This window comes from Carassius carassius, chromosome 43 (genome assembly GCF_963082965.1).
Source record: "Carassius carassius chromosome 43, fCarCar2.1, whole genome shotgun sequence".
NCBI classification, from domain to species: Eukaryota; Metazoa; Chordata; class Actinopteri; order Cypriniformes; family Cyprinidae; genus Carassius; species Carassius carassius.
This window is the reverse complement of record NC_081797.1, coordinates 8,258,761-8,279,831: the sequence shown is the minus strand read 5'-3', so window position 1 is coordinate 8,279,831 and position 21,071 is coordinate 8,258,761. Positions and strand designations below refer to the sequence as shown.

At 34.5% G+C, this 21,071-nt stretch overlaps 2 protein-coding genes across 3 annotated transcripts in view; both read left to right on the top strand.

Moving 5' to 3' along the window:
- Positions 1–7,175: 7,175 nt before the first annotated feature.
- Positions 7,176–7,884, top strand: LOC132125506 (monocyte chemotactic protein 1B-like). Its single transcript, XM_059536950.1, has 3 exons — positions 7,176–7,293; positions 7,453–7,573; positions 7,682–7,884. The coding sequence occupies exons 1-3, from the start codon at positions 7,224–7,226 to the stop codon at positions 7,788–7,790; spliced, it is 300 nt and encodes a 99-aa protein (XP_059392933.1). The 5' UTR covers positions 7,176–7,223; the 3' UTR covers positions 7,791–7,884.
- Positions 7,885–10,879: 2,995 nt separating this feature from the next.
- LOC132125380 (septin-7-like) overlaps positions 10,880–21,071 on the top strand; it is a 36,014-nt gene continuing 25,822 nt past the window's right edge. Inside the window, exons 1-2 of one of the 2 annotated variants that reach the window (XM_059536766.1) lie at positions 10,880–11,162; positions 14,767–14,863. In XM_059536766.1, the coding sequence (XP_059392749.1) occupies positions 11,124–11,162; positions 14,767–14,863 (136 nt within the window). In that variant the 5' untranslated portion in view covers positions 10,880–11,123. Of the gene's footprint in view, positions 11,163–14,763; positions 14,864–21,071 lie in introns of both variants that reach the window. The other variant, XM_059536765.1, reaches the window with a different exon arrangement.

The following is a 21,071-nucleotide window of genomic DNA, read 5'->3' as shown; positions in this document are numbered from 1 at the left end:
GGATAAAAACATTTTTAAACAACCCCATATCCTGTTGGAATTGTATTCCAAATAATATATTTAATTCTGCTGGAGGTTTACACTTTTTTTTATTGCGCTGCAACTTAGACATTTCTAAAATACCTTTATCTTTATCTTGTTTTCATAAACAGGCTTTAATAAGTTGGTCACTTCTATATTATTATCATTTTTCTCCACATAGCTACTTTATTTGGAATAATAAAAATATTAGATATAAAAATAAATCTCTTTTTTTTTTTTTTGATACTGAACAGGTGATGTGAAGATATTCAAAGGGACACTATCAAAAGTACAGAAAGCCGTACAGCATCTCTAGGTGCAGTCGTCTACAGTGCAGCTTCACAAAGACTGTGGGTCTGGTCACCAGGGAAATGGACAACAGGGAGTGTTTTTGGGGTTTTACTCCTCAGATGACCACTCTGGCTACTGTAGCTGGGATTGCTTTACAGACGATGGAGGTCTTGAAGAGTGAAATGTGTGTGCGTGCGCATGCATTGTGTTTTTACTGTAACAATTATGGTCACTTGCAGTTCATGTGTTTTCAATATAGTGTAAGATGTGTTTATTATTATTATTATTACTCAGAAACAATTAAAACAAGTTAAATTGTGGAAATTATTTGTCATTATTTTACTGTGGTTTATTTGTATATGTTGTTATTTTTAATTAAAATTCAGGTTGAGGTATTATTTTACTAATTTATTTAATATTTCATTTATTGTTCACTGCTAAATATCACAAACATAAGGTTTACTTTCTAAAATGTATGAAATGTTACATTGGCAGATGTACATTGAACATGCATGAACAAAAGGCAGAGGCCCTCAAAATATGGATTTTTTTATGTCTGTAGTGCAAATTGGGCACTACAATTAGAGGGCGGCAGTGGCTCACTGGTTCATGTGTGTCTACAAGCCGGAAGGTTGGTGGTTCAATTCCCGGCTCCACCAGACCAAGTGTCGAGGTGTCCTTGAGCAAGACGCCTAACCCCAGCTGCTCCCGACGAGCTGGATGGCACCTTGAATGGCTGACACCACAGTCGGTGTATGGATGAATGAGTGAGCGAATGGGTGAATGTGAGGCAACTTGTAAAGTGCTTTTGGATGGCCATGGGGTCTGTAGAAAGCGCTATATAAATGCGCCCTTGTGTCATAAAACGTAAAAGATTATGTTAGTTATTTTTCATATCATTTCTACTAGGTAAAAGTAACAAAGATAAAAGGACAGAAAATATCAACATTACGTACAAAGAGGTGACATTAATTGCAAAACACCCTTTATACATATATAACAATTAATAATACAAAATGAAAATTTTACCAAAATAAATTAAAAAGATGAACGTTTGTCCGAACCACTGCGTCGCTTGTGGAGGTGACGTAATTCTACCAGGAGGGAAGGAAGTCGACCGGAAGTTGAAGTCGGCCGCGTGCCGCCATCTTGTAGCAGAACTTCAATTGCGTTAGCATCCCATTGACTCCCATTCATTTTGGCGTCACTTTGACAGCGAATAACTTTACATCTGAGGTGTTTAAAGACTCCATATATGTATAAAAAGGCTCCATTACCTTTTATTTACATTATGGCCCCGTAGAAACAGTTTTTGTAAAAATAGGCTAACGATTGCGTCGACTCTCTGTCGTAGGTAGGATGTGTTTGCAGTACACAAGCCACAGACAGTTAAGACAACTGACTCCACTGTGTGACCCTTTCTCTCTCTCTGTCACACACGTGCACACACACACACACACACACACAATGATTCCTAAATGCATCTTCTTTCGGAAGTCCAAATAAAGGCCAGATAAAGTGCTTTTGCTTTCACCTAGATACACACAGCATCTCCCTGACATGACTGCTTCAACACTAACTGTGGTTACTTTAATTCTGATATATGTATTATATTACTTTGACTGTATAACACATGAAGACAGTAGGATTTTATTCAATGATTTGTTGACAGCATGGGCTGAGAGACCACAGAAACTTGTATCACTTGTTTTATGGTGTCTCCTTTATCTATACACCTTTTACCTATTTATTTATTATTCTCAGGTAGGTAATTATTCTCAGGTTTATTATTCTCAGGTACTCTCACTCAGTCTTTTATACGTAGACATCGAACGCTGGTTCTTCTGATGTCATCACCTGGAGTGCTGCCAAATCCTCTGCCAAGACTTTCAGTTGTTTACTGTGCTTTCCGTTCTTTGAGCCCTTTTCCTCTTCTATTTCCTCTTAACCGTCTGTTGCATACACCTTAACTACTACATTGTCCATGTATCATGAAAACTATTTCTAATACATAAGTGCTTTCTACTCTAAATCAGTCAATACATACATTTAATGCAAGCAAGCAGTTTTCTTAATGGTAGTGAAATCACACAATACATTTTCAATACAGCATTAATTATTGGGTTTCATTAATTAATTGAGCATTAATACTACTTAGTAGAAAGTTTAGTTTAGTTTAGTTTAAGCAAATTAAGCAATAATCAAGACAGTACAATTGCAAAATCATCATGTCCATTAACACACTATATCCATCAAATATAAAACCTTTGATAGTACAGGTTAAGAAAGATTTGACACGCTGGTCTACTCTTCCTGTTTCTTTCTTAGGAATGATAAATGTAATTAAAATGATTACCCTTCCCACAATCATATATATTCGTTCCATGTCCTTTCTTCAATTTCTTTAAACTATCTTAAATTAATAAATGAAGTAATATCAAAATGTATATGGGCAGGAAGGAAATCTAAGATTAAATTGGATGTTTTACAACAGGTAAAGGTGGATGGGCAATGCAAAACTTAAAATTGTAAGCTTGGGCAATACAAGCACAAATAATTATGAGCTGGATTCATAAACCTCCTGATGCTTAAATAGAAATGGCTCAGATGGCACTTCTGAATTAGTGAATCTCTTAGATGATAAGATATCAGTTCCTTCTGAATTGTAGATTTTTTCTCTTATATTTGTAACTTTGCAAGCTTTGTCTGCTATTAAAAGATTTCTTCATTATAAAAGCCCCTTATCTATTCTTTCATCACTGGTGGAAACATCTGGTTTGTGTCCTAAAATGGCAGCATATTTTTGTCTCATGGAAGCAAGTTGGTTTAAATCACATATATGGTCTATTCTACAAAAGTAAATTTATGACATTTAATAAGATTATGTCTCACTTACATATTGTGCAAAAAGACTTCGAAATATTTACAAGTTAGACATTATATGTCACAAATCCGGTCTATAAAATTTTGTTCACTCATCACCAGAGGTCACCCGCTCTCCACATGGACTCTCACACTACTCTGACTGTTACACATCACCCTGGACTACATTTCCCATGCTCCATTGCACTAATCACAAGTTCACCTGAAACCAATCTCACACAGCTGCTACCAATAACACACACTATATAAATCAGTTTCACACCACCATTCAAGGCTGAGTATTGTTTAGCCATTCTAAATCCCTGAATCTAGTTTAGCCTTGTTCTTAGTCTTTTTACTTGTGTCTTGATATTTGCCTGTTATATAATTTTCGTCTGATCTTTGCCTATCAGAAATAATGATCTTTTTTGGGGGGAGAAAGTTTTTCTTTGTAGTTCAGACACTCAAGAAATTATGAGCATAGGCAGAACAAGCTTATTGATCTTCAGAAATCTTGGAGTAAAAACATTGGATATGATGCTTCATGGGAAAACTTTCTTAAACTCTGTTGCTATTTCTGTTCGTAGTAAACTTAGAGAAATGCAGTTTTATATAGTACATCAAGCACATGTGTCACCATATAGATATAGCAAATTTAACAAACAACTGTCACCTAACTGTATGAAGTGTAAAAAATCCCTTACTTTGTCTGTGGCAATGTAAGAAGTTGGACATTTTTTAGACATTAATTTGTGAGGCCTTTTCAAAAGTTTGTAAAGTTATGTGTTCATCTGCATTTTGCCTCCTCCTTAACAGGAACATAAAGACATTTTCATTCTTTGTTGATGCTGGCAAGGAAAGCCATTATGAATAAACGGGTTGGAGATAGCCCTCCCTTAAATAGGGAAAGGGTATTTATGATAAAAGACTTTATATCCCTAGAAAAATTAAGATTCTTTCATATGGGTAAACGTATGTTATTTAACAGAATGTGGGAAGTACCATAAAGATCTTTGGGGGTTGGTGAAGATCCCAGCATGTTACCCATAATATGAAAAAATTAATATGAATCTACTTAACCCTATATTTATTTAGTTAAAATAAATATGGCGATATAAATTGGACATGGTTGTTTTTGTTTTCTGTTATGTGATTATGTGTTATGATTAATATTCTGTATGTTTTCTCTCTTTTTTTTCTTTTGATATGATTTTGTTACTTCTGTTAATATTGTTGTTGTTATTAGTATTATTATTATTGGCTTTTCTGTTGTGATCCTGATTTGTAATATGCTTTGTGTGCTACCCAATGGTTTCTCACCAATTAATAAAAAATCTATTTTTTTAAAGACAGTAGTAAAGATACATGAAAAAAATAGATATAAAAATCCAATGAATATAAAAATAACTGCAGTGCTCTGCATCCATATCGACTCCTCATAAGATACTAGTAATTTATATGACTGTAAATGTTTTAAAAAGACAGTTACACACTAAAAGTGAAGAAAACTGGTCTATTACTGTAAAGAGACATTTCATGTTCAGTGCTTAAAATTCACGCTTAAATGAGACGATCAAGGCCAGTCTAGAGCAAAATGTTCAGTCTGTCTGTTGCAGCACAGTACAATACAAATGTGATGCAATACAAATGGTGGAAAATGCTGAGTGGGTGATTTTAAAACCATACATAGTGCAACAACAGTGTTAATTCCATTTACAATAAATCTGGTTCCTTCTTTCTTATTGCAGCTTCTAAAAACTGAGTGGGTAAAATGTTTATTTTCAGATTAAGAAAGTTACATGATGGTGGAACTGCCTCATTTGGAGTTAGGAGAAGTGTCTCCCTTACGAAAATTAACCATGGTTTTACTACAAATAAAGCCAAAACTATGGTTTCTATTGTTAAACCTACTATAGTTTGCTACACTAACCAATTTAACCATTGTATTTTGTAGTAAATGCCATTATAACCATAGTAAGTAAAGTAAGTATTTGTAGTAAAACTATGGTTATAATGGTAATCAGTATGCATAATAAATAATCAATACTTGACTTCTAATATAATAGAGCCATGGTTAATTTTTGTAAGGGCTGCAAAATAGAAATGTGAAGAAAAACTGTTATGGGCAAAAATACTAATATTTGAGATTAACCAGTGTAGAAGAGTCAAGTTTAAAACGATTAATGTCAGTGTTAATGGGTTAAATGATTGCATAAAGGTTATTAATTTGCAGGGTTTAAAGTGTAGCCAAGTGTACATTATGCATTCTTCGAAACAAGCAGCAGAACTCATATAGAACATAACCAAATGTTCTCATTTCATATTAAGTATTATTAATACATTTCATATAGCTTAATAAATGCAGATAAAAACATAAAGCCATTGGTATGCCAACTGAACATTCGTAAGGATTTGTAAGTCTGTAAAGTTATTTATAATTTACTGTATGTTTTAGGTGTTGTCAATAAGTCAGTATTGTATTGTTTAGATGCTGTAAATACTTCAGAATTGTAAGTTTCTTTGCAAAGATAAGTAATTGTACATTCTGTAGAACCATTTTATGAAAAAACCATATACATTCTCATGAGATTATAGTGTAATTTCATGAATATCTGAGATGTTGGCCTTACGTCTCTCTTTCTCAGAATATTTGACCCAGTGACATATTCAGACAAGTTAATTCTGAGTAAGATAACTAAGAGGGAACATAAATTACATCCTTCCTGAGGAGAAGTAATTACATCATTGCTCAGTAATGCATTTACTTGAACATCTGTTGGAGGGATATCTCTTATAGTCAGCAGGCTATAAGAAGTTATTCTGTGCATGATCTGAAATGTCTTCTCAGAATACGTTTTTTATGAAAAGAGCGAAAGTAATTTTTTAGAATGTTCAAGATCCTATTTTCTTAAGTTAAGACCATGACCATAGCAGTGCCTTTTTAAATCTAGAGAATACTGCATTTAAGTTAGCATGTGTAAGATTTCCTTTGTTTTATTGTCCATTATTAAAGTATACCTTTTAATTGACTAATTACTTGTGAGTTTTGTTCTTTAAGGTTGTTTTTCCAGTCAGTTCATATTAGAATGAAAAACAGTGATTGATCTGTTATGGTCATTATTTACAATCTGCATCATAATACAATACTTTCATCTAGTTTCTTCTGAAACAGGCAAATGTTTGAAACTTTTATGAGCTGTTTAGGCCATCATTAAAACAACGATATCCTTTATGAAAAAAGGTATATAGCAGTCCATTAAGCATATTTGAAACATCAACAGATTTCTACGACTTTAAACGACTGTGGTGGTGTTAAAGAGGGATGCTTTATGTGTTATACAGTCAAAGTAATATAATACATATATCAGAATTAAAGTAACCACAGTTAGTGTTGAAGCAGTCATGTCAGGGAGATGCTGTGTGTATCTAGGCGAAAGCAAAAGCACTTTATCTGGCCTTTTATTTGGCCTTCCGAAACAAGATGCATTTAGGAATCATTGTGTGTGTGTGTGTGTGTGTGTGTGTGCACGAGTGTGTGACAGAGAAAGAGAAAGGGTCACACAGTGGAGTCAGTTGTCTTAACTGTCTGTGGCTTGTGTACTGCAAACACATACGAGCTTCATCACTGTGTCTGTCACTCGACCTACCTGTAAAATAATGTACAATATTTGAAAAATAATGTGTTTTGAACATTAAAGCATGTCAACATATTCTGTTACACCAAATTCACAAAAAATGATCTTTAAAAAAGCATCATATGACCCCTTTAATGCAACATCATTTTATGAGTTTTATGACTTTTGTGACGAGAGAAGTAGGGTATTTACTTTTAAATGCATCCTTTTAGCACGTTTAAAAACCACGTGCATAAAGAGGAAGAAGGTTTAAAGACGGTGTGGTTTTGTACTTGGAAAAGGCTGTGTCACTGGTCCTGAGAATAAGCGTAGGGTATTTCTTTCAACATGAATACTAATTCACTGTCACTATAAATGGACTGACAGTTCACCACATGCGTTCACTCTCCCTGTCTCTCATATGCTGCCTTGAGAATGAAGACCTTCATGAAGATTTCATCACTGTTTCTGACGCTGTGCTGTGTTCTACAGCTTACCTCAGCTGGTGAGTGTCTGTTTCTGTCATAGAATGTAAAAGTTTCAGGCTTCAGATTTAATCTTTTAAAGAGGAGGCTTCATTTGAACAAACTAAAACAGTTTTTAAATCTCTTTCTGAGAATATTGGATGACCTGTATTTATTCTGTATTTTAAAAACCTTTTCAGGCACAATGTCGGTTGACTTGGCAAACAGTATCTGCTGCTTTAATGAAACCAGTCCAATACCTCTGAGACAGCTGCAGTCTTATTTCTGGACAAGTAGTATTTGCCCCCGCAAACACGTTGTGTGAGTATCCCTCATGTGCATGTACTGTAAAATAATATGCAACCTCTGATATTTATTATTTACTCACATTCATGTTGTTCTAATGCTTTTGTCTGGAATCTTTTTTAGGTTCATAACAATTAAGAAGAAACAATTCTGTGCAAACCCTGGGAGTGCCTGGGTCAAGCGGGCCATAAAGCACGTAGACAAGAAAAAGGCTTCAAATTCAGCAAAATGAAACTTGGAAGATATTGTCTGATTAGAATTTTAAGAGAAACATTTCAGAGTGCTGTTATTGGACATTATTCAAATATTATTTCCCTTGCTGAATATTATCTGCCTTTTACCAGCTATTCAGTTTAGATTACCGTTTTATTGGATTTTGTGTCAAGTAGCAGTTTTTGTGTAAATAGTATTTACTTATGTTTTAATTATATCTATATTTTAGGTATTTGATTTATTTTTCCATTGATACACAATATTGTTTCCAAGTAATTTTTCTAAAAAGCATCTTGTAAATATTTTTTGTTAAATTTTTTTTTTAATTTTATGAACAAAAGAATACTGAATATTGTAATATTCTAAAGTCATTATTTTTATTATTATTATTATTATTATTGTTATTGTATTTATTGTTATTTTATGAAAATAGGACACAACAACTTTTTGACTATTCCACTAGAGGGCACATGTACATCATTACAGATGCCTCAAACTGTTGGCTATAAGAAAACGGCTTCATCTAAAGGTAATGTCAAGAGAAGATTTTGTAAAGTAGTATTTCTTCATTGATTGTGGAGGGCTATACCACTTGCTGGACATACGAAGTTGACTGTGCATTTAAACACAGCCCAGATTATCTTAATAAACTCAAAAAAAAAAAATAATAATAATAATTTTACAATGGCTTAATCTCCTCTTTCTGCTCTTCTACTTGATAAAACAGCTTACAGTAAATCACTGGTTTTTGGTTGCCAAACTTGCTGTTAACTGCTTTTGTGAACCAGACAAAACAGTGCTGACAGGTTGGTGGGAGGCCTAGTCTAGAAACCAGATATCATTTTGTGGACAAAGCCGTATTAACTTAAAATGGATGGACTTCATTGAGTTTAAATGTTGTGTTTTAGGGGAGAGTGTTTGTTTAATGTCTATGATTTCTGTAGAGAATTATGATATTTGATTGTTATTCACGTGACGATTTGTATGTGTTCATAGTGTTTAAAAAGTTTGGGCTATGTTTTTATGCATTTTAGTTGCAGGTTAAATGCATTCATGTCCCCTCTAAGTTACATGATTAAACAGATCTATATGCCACTTCAGATGCAAATTCCAGAAATGTTTTCTTATGTTGGAATGAAAGTGCCTCTTGTGCTTACCCAAAAGATATCAAATGGAAGAAAGGGTTCAAACTGAATACAATCTTGCTGCTTTAAATGTATATTCACATTTTTAAATATTTATTTGTTCCTTTAACATTTTGCATTTACTTGTACTTTTACGTTCAATACGTTTAACATTAAAAATACTTTACATATATATATATATATATATATATATATGTGTATGTATGTGTATATATATTTTTTTCTTTTCTTTCTAATAATTTCATTATTATTTATTATATTATAAGTTTATGTACAGCACATTGGTCAACAGCTGTTGTAATAAATACTGGTTTACAAATAAAGTGACATTGGAATAGACATTGATATTGACATGCTGCTCTTTCCTTTTACATTAAACTATTTCACAGTCTCTATATAAATGGCTGTTGGCAGTTCACCACATATTCTCACTCTCGCTGTTTCTTGTGTGCTGTATCATACCTGGAGAATGAAAATTAAATTAAATTAATACATTTAGCAGACGCTTTTATCCAAAGCGACTTACAGTGCATTCAGGCTATCAATTTTTACCTATCATGTGTTCCCAGGGAATCATGTGTATCATGTGTTCCCATTTCTTGATAGTGCAATGTTCTACCAATTGAGCAACAGGAACACTGTATGAAGACCTTCATAAAGACTTCTTCACTGTTTCTGATACTGTGCTATGCTCTGCAGCTTAATATTTCAGTCTGTGTTTGACATATTTGTTCTCTGTCATGGGAACTGGATGTAAAGCATTTCAGGCTTCAGACTGAAACTTTTCTGGAAATTTCATTTAAACAATCTAAAATAGTTATTAGTTATTTCTTTCTGAAAATGTTGTATATCCCTTATTTACTCTGTTTTTTAAAAACCTGGATAGTAAAAACATTTAAAAACATGTTGAATCACATTGTAACTTCACTTTTTCAGGCACTAAAGCAATAATGAATGTTAACAGTATCTGCTGCTTTAATGAAATCAATATCATAATACCTCTGAAACAGCTGGAGTCTTATATGTCTTAATATGTTTAGATGTACACTTATATTGTGACTGATCTTCAGTATTTACTTCACGTCCGTGTAGTTTTATGCTTTTGTCTGTAATCTGCTCTAGATTTGTAACAGTTCCAGATTCCAAGAAACAGAAGAAAGAAGAGATTCAGAAGAATCTATTCTGTATGGACCTTGAATATAAGTGGGTCCAACAGGCCATTAAGTACTTAGACAAGAAACGCGATTGAAATTGAATGAAACTTTCTACAAATCTAAATTTAAATGTAGAAATTTATACAGATACACACATATTTGAATAAATAAGTAAAACTGAAGAAAAAAAGGTATTGAATTGTAACATTTAAGAGAGTTACTACTGTGATGTGTATAAATTGATGGCAGTGGAAAGAAACTTAAACTCCATCTGTAAGATAAACCACGCCCAGTCGGGCAGCAAGTGATATGTTTTTTTTATTTTATTTATGTTTTATGAACAAAAGGTTATCAAACATTTTAACATTCCCGTTCTAAAGGAAATAGAATAGTATATTATTATTATGATAAATAGGACACCTTGTAAGTTACTACGTTTGGAATATTCCTCTAGAGGGCAGACGTAGGCCTACTTCATTACAGATCACATAAATCGCCTCATAATCTGTTTTCCCGAGTCTTTTAATAATTAAAAAATATTTCCCCATTTATTTATTTATTTATGAGATCCCAGTATTGACATAAGTGTGTGTGTGTGTGTGTGTGTGTGTGTGTGTGTGTGTGTGTGTGTGTGTGTGTGTGGGTGTGTTTGCGTATGCTTCTCCAGAGGCAACTTCACGCGGCATCTTTGCCCATCACTACAAATACCACAATCCTTTGTAAAAATCCAGTGATCCAATGAAAATCGAGGGTGGGCGGGATTCTATGACATCACATCAAGCGGCCAGTCGCTGACCAATAGGGTTTGCATCCTCAAGGAGGAGGACAATCGCCTTTCATGCTCGCAGCATTGTAAAAATTTTCCCCCTGCCGATGCTCACATGCTTGTTATTGTTCTGTGCACATTTACTTCCTTTAAAAATCCATTCATTTCGTCCAAATCCGAATCAGCCGTTAGAGTTCTTCATCGCTTCTGCACTCCACCCTTTTTGAGTCCACTCATCTTTTTATGCCTGATCTGTTGGGATTCAGAGTGGGTGTTGTCACAGGACAATGATCGAGAGACCCGACTCAGCTGTTTCCAGCGTTGCAGTGAGTACAATTTTCATACATTTACCCAATTCTGTCCAGAAAATATATTTAAGGCACATCTGGCTTATGGATTCATGGATTTGCACAGTGGTGGGCGAATTGATTCCTAGCGTGACTGTCCCTCTAATCATGTTATGGCAAGCCGTTTTCACATTAAAACTAACTCGCATCTATTTCTGTTAGCCTACTACTTTCACCAATAACTATTAAAAAAAATGCTAATACTTTTTCCATTGTTATCAATTAGGCTATATATTCAAGTAGTAACTAGTACTCTTTCATTACATACATCTGTTCTTTTCTGCTAGTCATTATTCTCAGTACCAAGTCACTATTTCTCTGTTAATTATAACACATTGCAAATTCTGTGGTAATGTGTGGTAATTATTTGTAGTACTAGTAAAAAGGTAACAACAACCATTGCTGTATACAATACAGATTCCCATGAAAGTTAATAGCTAATATTTGCAACTTGTCAAAGCAAAGTAAACTTGACTAGTAAAGGAATAAGCACTAGTAGCTTAAATAAAAAACAAATGGCTTTTCTATTGGATTACTTTTTAGAAATGGAAAAATAAGTACTAGTTACCTTAAAGTAGATACTAGCTGTTTTTATGAAATAAATGTAAAAATGCTTGCCATAATCAGGGATCCATAAACTTGATCCAAACCTGTATTTTATTGATAAACAACTATTGATAAAGTGAATTATGTCACATGTGCCTTCGCTCATTTATTAAAATGTTGTATTTTTATCCAAACCATATGAAACTAAAAAACTATTGTGGTAGTACACATACTGATATGCTGAATATGCTGATTACCACACCATTGACCTCAAGACAGATGTGATTGTGATTGCAGATGCATACAAATGTATTTTTGGAGTTCAATAGTTGGGCTGTTAATAGCTATTTGGAGCAAATGAGAATGACAGGCTCTATGCACGATGCACAGCTCTTGCAGAGAGCAGTGAGTGGAGATGCATTTCAATGGGGTTAGAGAGAACAGCAGCCAAAAACTGTCACCAAGCATATATCACAATCCCATTTGTGTGAACTTAAAGGAAAGTGTCTGCTTAAAATCAAAATGGGGCGCTTTGGTTAAGAATAAATACAAAAATAGCTCATTCTTTGCAGATGCCAATTGATATTATATACGTATATAACTTTTAATGCTCTAAGTGCTTTTTGGGGCCACTATATCAGCTGTGCTATGCATCCTTCAAAGGATGAATTGAATAGTAAGCTTGTGAACACCTACATTGTTTCCCACCTATCTGCGTCGTTCAATCTGTCCTGTTCTCTACACTGCACGAATGAATTGAGATTGTAGCAGGGGTTCGATAATCAATGATTTGATTCACCCATTTGGTCAGATGTTTTGTTGTTTTGACATGTTTGGCATCAATGACATCAATCTTACAGTTATGTAAGAGCACTTGAAGAGTGGAAGCATGGAAAATGCCCTGAGCTGTTCACAAGAGCAAGGCTATTTATAGAGTGCTGTATGAATTATATAGAATGGTTTTGAAGAAGATGCTGTTGCATTTTGCACTTCAAGTATCCATAAACTTTTAGAGTTTCATAATCAGATCAATTTTTATATTTTGGTCTTTTAAAGGGATAGTTCACACACAAATAAAATCGTCGTCATCTATTTATTCATGTTTTTCCAAGGCTGTATGAGTTTTAGGGATGCACCGATATTCAAATTCTAGCCAATACCATATGACAATTTTTTTGATAATTATGTTATGGCCAATAAATAATAAATGGTTTTGCTGTTTGTGCTTTTTCCATAATTAAATAACTTTTTTCATATTGTGCATTATTTATTTTTTTGTCATATTGTATATTACAATGTTGCTGTTGCAATATTATTATGTACAATATAGAAAATAATGAGAAATATTTACTTGTCTAAATAAATTAAAAAGAAAACTTTTTTTGTTTTACATTTTGGCATTGCAACATTATAATATACAATATAGATAGTTAATACTTTATAGCTATTTTTCTGAAGATTTATTAGAGATGCATGTTGCATTGATATGGTATAGATGTATCATGGATCTCTAATAATTTTCTTTCCAAATATGCTTTTTTTGTGTGTGTGTTTTGTTTAAATGCATGCATTATGTCTAAATGAAAGATAAAATACAACAATTTCCATTGCAACATTGTAATGTACAATATGAAAAAAATACTTTTGTATATATTTCTAAAGATTGCATTTGACTATATTATTAAATTAGTGTTTAAAGATTAACTTTAAGTGAGCATTAGCCTATATAATGGAAAATGTAATATAAATGTTAGAAAATGTTCTATAATGTTCTAAAAACAGGGAAAATAAGATGATTTATTCCTGATAAAATAATCATCAGAAATGTTACATCAGTACCATATCGGTTATCGACCGATAATTTTTCTAATTTATTGGTATTGCTGATAACCAATATGATACCAATGTGTCATGCATCATAATGATTTTCTATCCAAGTATGCTTCTTTTTTTTCTTTTCTTTTTTTACATTTTTGTAATGTACAACATAATACTTTTTAATAGTTTTCTAAATATTGCAATTTAGCAGTGTTAATAAATTAGTGTTTAAAGATTATTTTCATTAAATAATGGAAAAGGTAATATAAATATAAAACAGGGAAAATAAGATGATTCATTCTTTAAATATATCTTCAGGGATGCATGTTATCAGCCAAAAATCTTTCTAATTTATTGGTATAATAATTTTCTTACTACGAATTCTAACACAATTTTCATTTTTGTGTGAACTAGGAAATAAACTGTTTCCCAAAGAATCTATGGGGTTAGTTTTGGTTGAGATTGGTTTGGTACATCTGTGGTTAGGCCCAAAAGAGTTAAGTCGTCCTGAAAACTGTAGCCCTCCCCATTCAAAATATCTCTCTCTAAATGATCAGTATGACCCCTACTAGTTAGTTTTTCATTGGCCTGCCATGCATGAGAAGCTCAGTGAAGCTAAAGCAGAGCAATCAATTGTGTTTGCCTTGCCTAGCATGTGCTTCAGCGCTGTGCTTCCGATAGCATGAGATTACAAGAGATGGAAAGCGACAGAGAGAAAGGGATGGAGGAGCCCGAGAAGGACTTACAGCTGGACAAGGCACTGGCTGTGATCTGGAGCAAAATCCACTGTCTACATGACGACATTGAGTTCATGATGGATATGATACGAAATGTAAACGAGCATGTGGGCTTCACCTCATCCCATGTGTCCTCCCTTCCCCAGCTTCTTGGTTTCCCAAAGTTTGTGTTTGTGCTAGAAAAGCGCTCAACCTCCTTGTTGGCCTGCAGCTGTTTTGGTGTGTTACCTTTATATGTGCTTAACAGATCTTATCCTCAAATTAGCAGAATTCCATGTTATGCTTTGTTGTGGTATCCCTGCATGGGAGATTAGGAGTCGCTAAGTCATTATCCAGTGTAACTAATGTTAATATTAGCATAGCCTTTAAATCTTTCCTCTGAAGTCTTCTTGAGCCCAGTTTTGAGAGCGATAACAGTAATGGAGGAGCCTCTGCTCTATAATCAGTGGAATGTGGAGTAAAGCTGTGTTCTCTTCCAGCAGAGGAATCTGGAGGGTTATGTCGGCTTCGCCAACCTCCCAAACCAGGTGTACAGGAAGTCCGTGAAGAGGGGGTTTGAGTTCACACTCATGGTTGTCGGTAAGTTGCTCACCTCTGACAAGGTCAGATGTTTGCAGATAATTTTTTTATAAGGTTTTAGACCTATAACAAGTAAACATTGTGCTTCCATTTCCAGCTAAATTAAGTTTGGATGTAATTAAAAAGATAATTTCCTGTTGACATTAATAGTTTTGACACGTTTGCAGCTTAATTTTCAAGAATCGTGTTTGCGAAACTACAGCATGTTTCTTAAAAATGAATGTTGATGCTGATTTTTTTCTTTTTAAACAAAAACTGGATCTCGTTGTGCCTATTAGAAAAACATTCAGGAAACATTCATAATATCATTTTTATTATTAATTTAATGCTGAAAATGTATAAATTTTTATACATTTAGTTCTATTTGCATCTATTATTTATGATGTAATCATGGCAAGATAGTTAAACTTTTATAATACTACTGACATGAAAAGATTAAAACAAAAGAATATGTTTGTTTTTTTTTGTTCGTGTTCCCATTCACATATTGGAATGATGGCGATGTCATAATTACATTTTTTTAATTTTTTAGTTATGGTAGTTCATCATTTTAAAACAAAGAGGTCAAATATGATGGTAACTGGGTTGTGCATAACCTGGGACACAAAATTTGAAGTTGTTAAATGTGAAATGTTTTTAATAAACCATACACAAAAAAAAAAAAAAAAAACACAACGACAAAAAGCTGTAGGGCTGCAACTAACGATTATTTTGATAATCGATTAATCTGTCGATTATTTTTACGATTAATCGATTAATCGGTTTATGTGCTTATATTTTAGTTTTTTCAATTTTTTTCCCCAAGTAAATTATTAATAAATGGTCTTTATCCTTCAGCATAGATTTTTAAGAGATTTTAACCATTTTGCACTGTCATATCCTCATCAAAAATATACCTGGAGTTGTTTTATTGTGTTAGTAATCCTTTGTCAAACTCTTCTGCAATCAGAACACTGACCCATACTCTAGCAAATTTCACAAGCAGATTTCAAATAATGTTTTCACCATGGCAGTCCTTAGAGCTCCTAAAGTAATTTAACATCCCGAACAAAGCTTATTAAGGAATCTTTCAGAACATATTTTCACGAAGAATAAGGATAAAACAGAATAAAATTGCAGTGCATTGTATTTTATTATTTACTTGGAAACAGCTTTATAGCTTTTGCTGTGAAATTGTAAACAATCCTTCGAAAAAAGTGCCAATGGCATGAAACCTGAATGGAACTCACAATTGAAAGTAAAATCCATCAGAAGGTTGTCCAGAAAAAAAAAATTGGACACACACAAAAAACCTGCTGTGTGAAAAAGAGCAGTGAATACTTAGAAAAAAAGTCAATTTCAAATATCTTTAAACATTTACCTCTCTCATTCAGTCATAATTAGGCTGCACGACTGAATTTTGAACTGGTAAACGACAAACTGATCACAGAACATGTTTGTAAAGCTTTAAATGTTAACTGTTAAAAAGCAATGTTATCAGCTTTTACGACTAAACATTTGCAAACAACATTGTACTGGAGAATCTGCACAAATGAAAGTCTTAGGGGCCGTTCACAAATCGCGCCTAAAAACGCGTGGAAAACGCTAGGCGCACCGCTTTCTCCTTCTTTCCAAAGCGCTCGTGCAGTTGCGCCCCTGAGGCGTCTGCCTTTGCTAAGTAACCATGACGTGCTCTCTCCTTGAAGATGCGGAAATTTCAACAAAGGATAAATGGATTTGCAGCTCAAAATATCGCTTGCAGTAGCTCTGCTACTAAATTTATTTCAAAATGGAAATCCATATACAACTATGATCAGCTGTTCCTTTCATCTTGACTGAGCTTTTAACGTTGTTACAGGGAAGGATGAAGCCGATTGGTTAGTTCTTGTCACATGACCCGCGGTGCGCTTGCTGCATTCTGAAAAGTTTAAATGTTTTTAACTCGATGCGGTGCGGTGTTGGAAATAACGAACTTGAGCACGCAAAAGACGAGATATGTGAACGTCCCCTTTTTTGAAGGCTCAACGTATAGTACTCCCACATCACGCTGAATGCTGCAGACTCAGAGACGCTGTTCGGGAAGCACGTGACATAAAACGAGGCCAGCTATTGGCTATTTGCTACTTCTCCTGCTGTACTGGCTGAGTAAAACCTCCGGTGCCTCACTACTGCCACACTTTGGTCACCGCGGATTTGAAATATGCAAGAAATGAGCCGCTTACGGCAAATAAGTTATTTAGCAACGAATCGTTGACTAAATTAGTTGACAACTATTTTAATAATCGATTTTAATCGATTAAATCGATTCGTTGTTTCAGCTCTAAAAAGCTGGCTTTTGATTCCAAGTATATTTTATCTAAAATTTGCTGGTAAAATTGAATAAATTTGATAAGTACAGACCTAAAACTGCATAAAAATGAGAAAAAATAAATAAAATTGTAACAAAAAATATATAGTAAACTTGACATCGTTGATTATTTGAAAAAGTCTCTCTTTATACATGAGGAACCCAAATTAAACTTGTTTTGTAAAATAACACACAAAATGAGATTGCTGTGGTTTGTAGTTTGCTTTAATTTAATAATCTGTCTGTGGCTTTGCATGAAAGTGATTTTTTTTTTTTGCTGATTAAATTCCCACATACAAGAGTAGATAGATGAGAAACGTTCGGATGATCAATACTGTTGTCACCATCACACACTCTCTGTGGTTTGGATGCTGTGATTAAAGCTGTAAATATGGATCTCAGTGACATAACTACTGCGGAGCGCTTTGCCATAGTAACGGCTTTGGGTCTGTTAGCACTTGCAGAGGGATTGCTTTCCAGCTCTAGGGTGAAATAATCTCTTTATTTTTTCTGTTCCTCTATTCCTCTTCCAAGTTGTTACTCATTCTGTGTCTTTGTCTCTCACTCCTTCCCTTCCTCTGTTATATAGGCTAGTTGTCTAGTTTGTGTTTTCCTGTATGGTAAACCGGCCTTTTGAGATACTTGTACTGGTTTCAGGAGTAGAAAGCTATTTGTGTTTCCTTGAAGATGTGTGGTCCAGTTAACTAAATTTACAGTGCTCTCAAGCGTAAATGTGTGGTCACATATTTTAGCGAAATTTTACTGGTTAAAATGGTCCATTGTCATTACAGTAGCAAAGTAACTTTCAAACCAAGCAGCTTTCTGTTCGTCATTACGGTGAAATTGTGTGACCATCTTGAAGATTAACAAAATCTGCATGAGGATTTTTTTTCGAACTCGCATGAAATGACGAGTTTATTCGCAAAATGTAGCTGAGCTTCAGTTAAATGCGACCTAACTTTTATCCCGACTGTTTTGTTGACAATCTAGTCTTTTCCTGGTCTATCGGTTTTTGTTTTGTAATCATTTAAGATTACAGTTTGACATTTTATAAAATGAACCAACAATATTTGCATACAGACTTGCGATTGGTCTTGCGGTAAAAATACAGTATAAAATACTGTAAAAACAGTAATATTTTTAAATATTTTTACAGTTAAAGTAACTATTTTCCATTTTCATATATTTTATAATTAAATTAATTATTGTGATGATAAAGCTGAATGTTCAGCATCATTACGCCAGCCTTCATTGTCACATGATCCTTCAGAAATCGTTATAATATGCTGAACTGCAGCTGAACAACCACAAAATATTTTACTGACACCAAACATTTTGGAACGGTAGTGTATTTACACACTGAATAGCTCTACTGATCTTTATAAATGCAAATCTAGCAAGTATAAGCATCTGTCTTTTAAGTGTTTCTCTTTCACTAATATTGAAATGCCACATTTTACTTCAGAAACAAGTTTCCCTCTCCACATAAATTCTGCCTAAACAGGATTTTGTATATATGTTCCACAAACTGGGCTGAAAATGTGATGTAGTCTAACTATCTAAGTGTGTAATACACTTAATGGGGGTTTTGTATCTACTTAAAACTGTCTTCAGGCGAGTCAGTGGCCTTTTAAAGGACAGAACTGAAAACTGTCATCTTGTTCTCTTGTCACTCATCCTGACACACACCACTGTGCTTTGGCTGTGGACTCCATTTTTCCCTCCAAAATTTCAGGGAGGAAAAAATCTGCTTCTTGTCCTCTCTCTCTCTCTCTCTCTCCCCCTTGTGTGTGTTTTTTTTTTTTTTTTTTTTTTTCACAAGCATTTCCTTTCTTGAGCTTTCCCTCTCAAACCAGCTGGCAAAATGTTTCTTCAGGGAGAAACCGTTGGAAAATGTGAAGAGTTTTAGAGGTTCGTTTTTCAAATTGAGTTATCTGAGGCGTGTTTGAGGTGTAAGAACAGGCCACAAAAAGATTCACGGAGTGAAATGAAACCTTGAAGTTTTAAGAATATGGTTTAGTCTGTTTTATTAACTGTTACTCAGTCTGTGTGGTAGAATTGACACCTGTACAAGCAATAGATAGAAAAAAAATCGTTAATTGCGCTGTTTGCATTCCTTCACAGTAACAACTCCAACAGCTGTGTTTGGACAAAACTTGAGATGTTTTAAGTGATGAGTTTTCACAAATGAAAATTCTGTTATTAATTACTCACCCTCATGTCGTTTCAAACCCGTAAGACCTTCGTTCATCGTCAAGTCAATACGCTGTTTCCGTTCAGATCAAATCACAACAACATAGCAAACGGATCTGGCGTGACGCAGCTTACACAAAACGGCCTACGTCCAGCAGATATTCTCCAAAATCACACCAGGGTCATGCGGAGAAGACAAATTGTTGAACAAAGTCTTTTTCTTTTCTTATTCTCGTAGCTACATATAATTGTGGATTAACAACCGATGTAACATGAATTATTTTACAGATCTCCTTGCTACGTTTCTGGACTTGGGAACATTTCAGTTGCGTTGCTGTCTATGCAGGGTCAGACAGCTCTCAGATTCCATCAAAAATATCTTAATTTGTGTTCCAAAGATGAATAAAGGTCTTACGGGTTTGAAATTACATGAGGGTGAGCAATTAATGACAGAATTTTTATTTTTGGGTGAACTATCCCTTTAAAATCTGACATTTCATTGAATTCCAAGTCATCCAGAGATATTTTCAACAACACCGCAGAATTTGTCTGGTGTGGCTGCACTAGTGTAGCTACTGGTAAGAGCTGCCACTTTTCTCATACATTAGCATGCTCTACGTCCGTATAAAAGGTAGGTCCCTGCCTGAAACACGGACACACACAGGGAGGAGATTTTAATCCCTGGATTATGAAGCCAAAGCTTCCTCTCTCTGGCCTGCCAACAGGTCATCTAACAACCCGGTCACAGAGCTAAGCCTGTCAGACAGTCTTAGCCCACACATGCTAATGTATCCGCCAGCGCACAAACAAACACTGGCGTATCTCTGGATTTTCAAATAAACACTTTTATAGTTTCGTTCAAGTTGAAAAGGGGGATATTTTAAGTTGATGTCTCTTGCGCAGGACTTCTGAGGTTCTCAGCTCTCGATGGCTATGAGTGTATGAGTAACACCATTATGCAAATCGTCTCTAACTCTACAGAAGCCATTGATGAGCATCATGAGTTGGAGAGACCTTTGACCGTATTGGACCGTAATCCAGTGCAGTCCACTTTGCTAATTATTATGAAAATGAAGCTTTGAGGGGTCATTTTGTGTATTTGGTGTAATGCAATGTTTATGCAGTTTAAGATGTAAGACTGTACATTATTGTTTCTCCTCTATGCCCCGCCTTTCTGAAACGTGCCGATTTTTACAAAACTCATCGGTCTGAAAAGCAAGGTGTGCTCTGATTTGCCAGTTATCCATTGCATTGTGATTAAGCAGGGTCCATGTGGTTAACATACTGACGTTTAATTGTGTGAAGGCTGCTATGAATGAGAAGAGTGGCTTTTGGACAACCATTACTTGACCATCTGAAGCATTTCTTTAAGCGGTTGTATATAATTTTACAGATTCAAAACAGAAATTGATGCATGTGGCAGAAACAGTCCATATAGCTTAGGGCAGAATTATGTGTGTTTAAGAGTCTTGCATTGCCGGTGGGGAACATCTAACTCATTTCCACCATATCTGCATGTGATTAAATGTAAATGTGAGTGTGCATGTGCAGTGTATAACATCACACGTGTCATCTCATGGATCTTATTTTCTATGTAGGTCAGATTGATTTTCCTATTTAAAGTTACTTTGTGTGTGTGTGTGTGTGTGTGTGTGTGTGTTTGTGTGTGTCCATGGGAGTTTTTTTTCA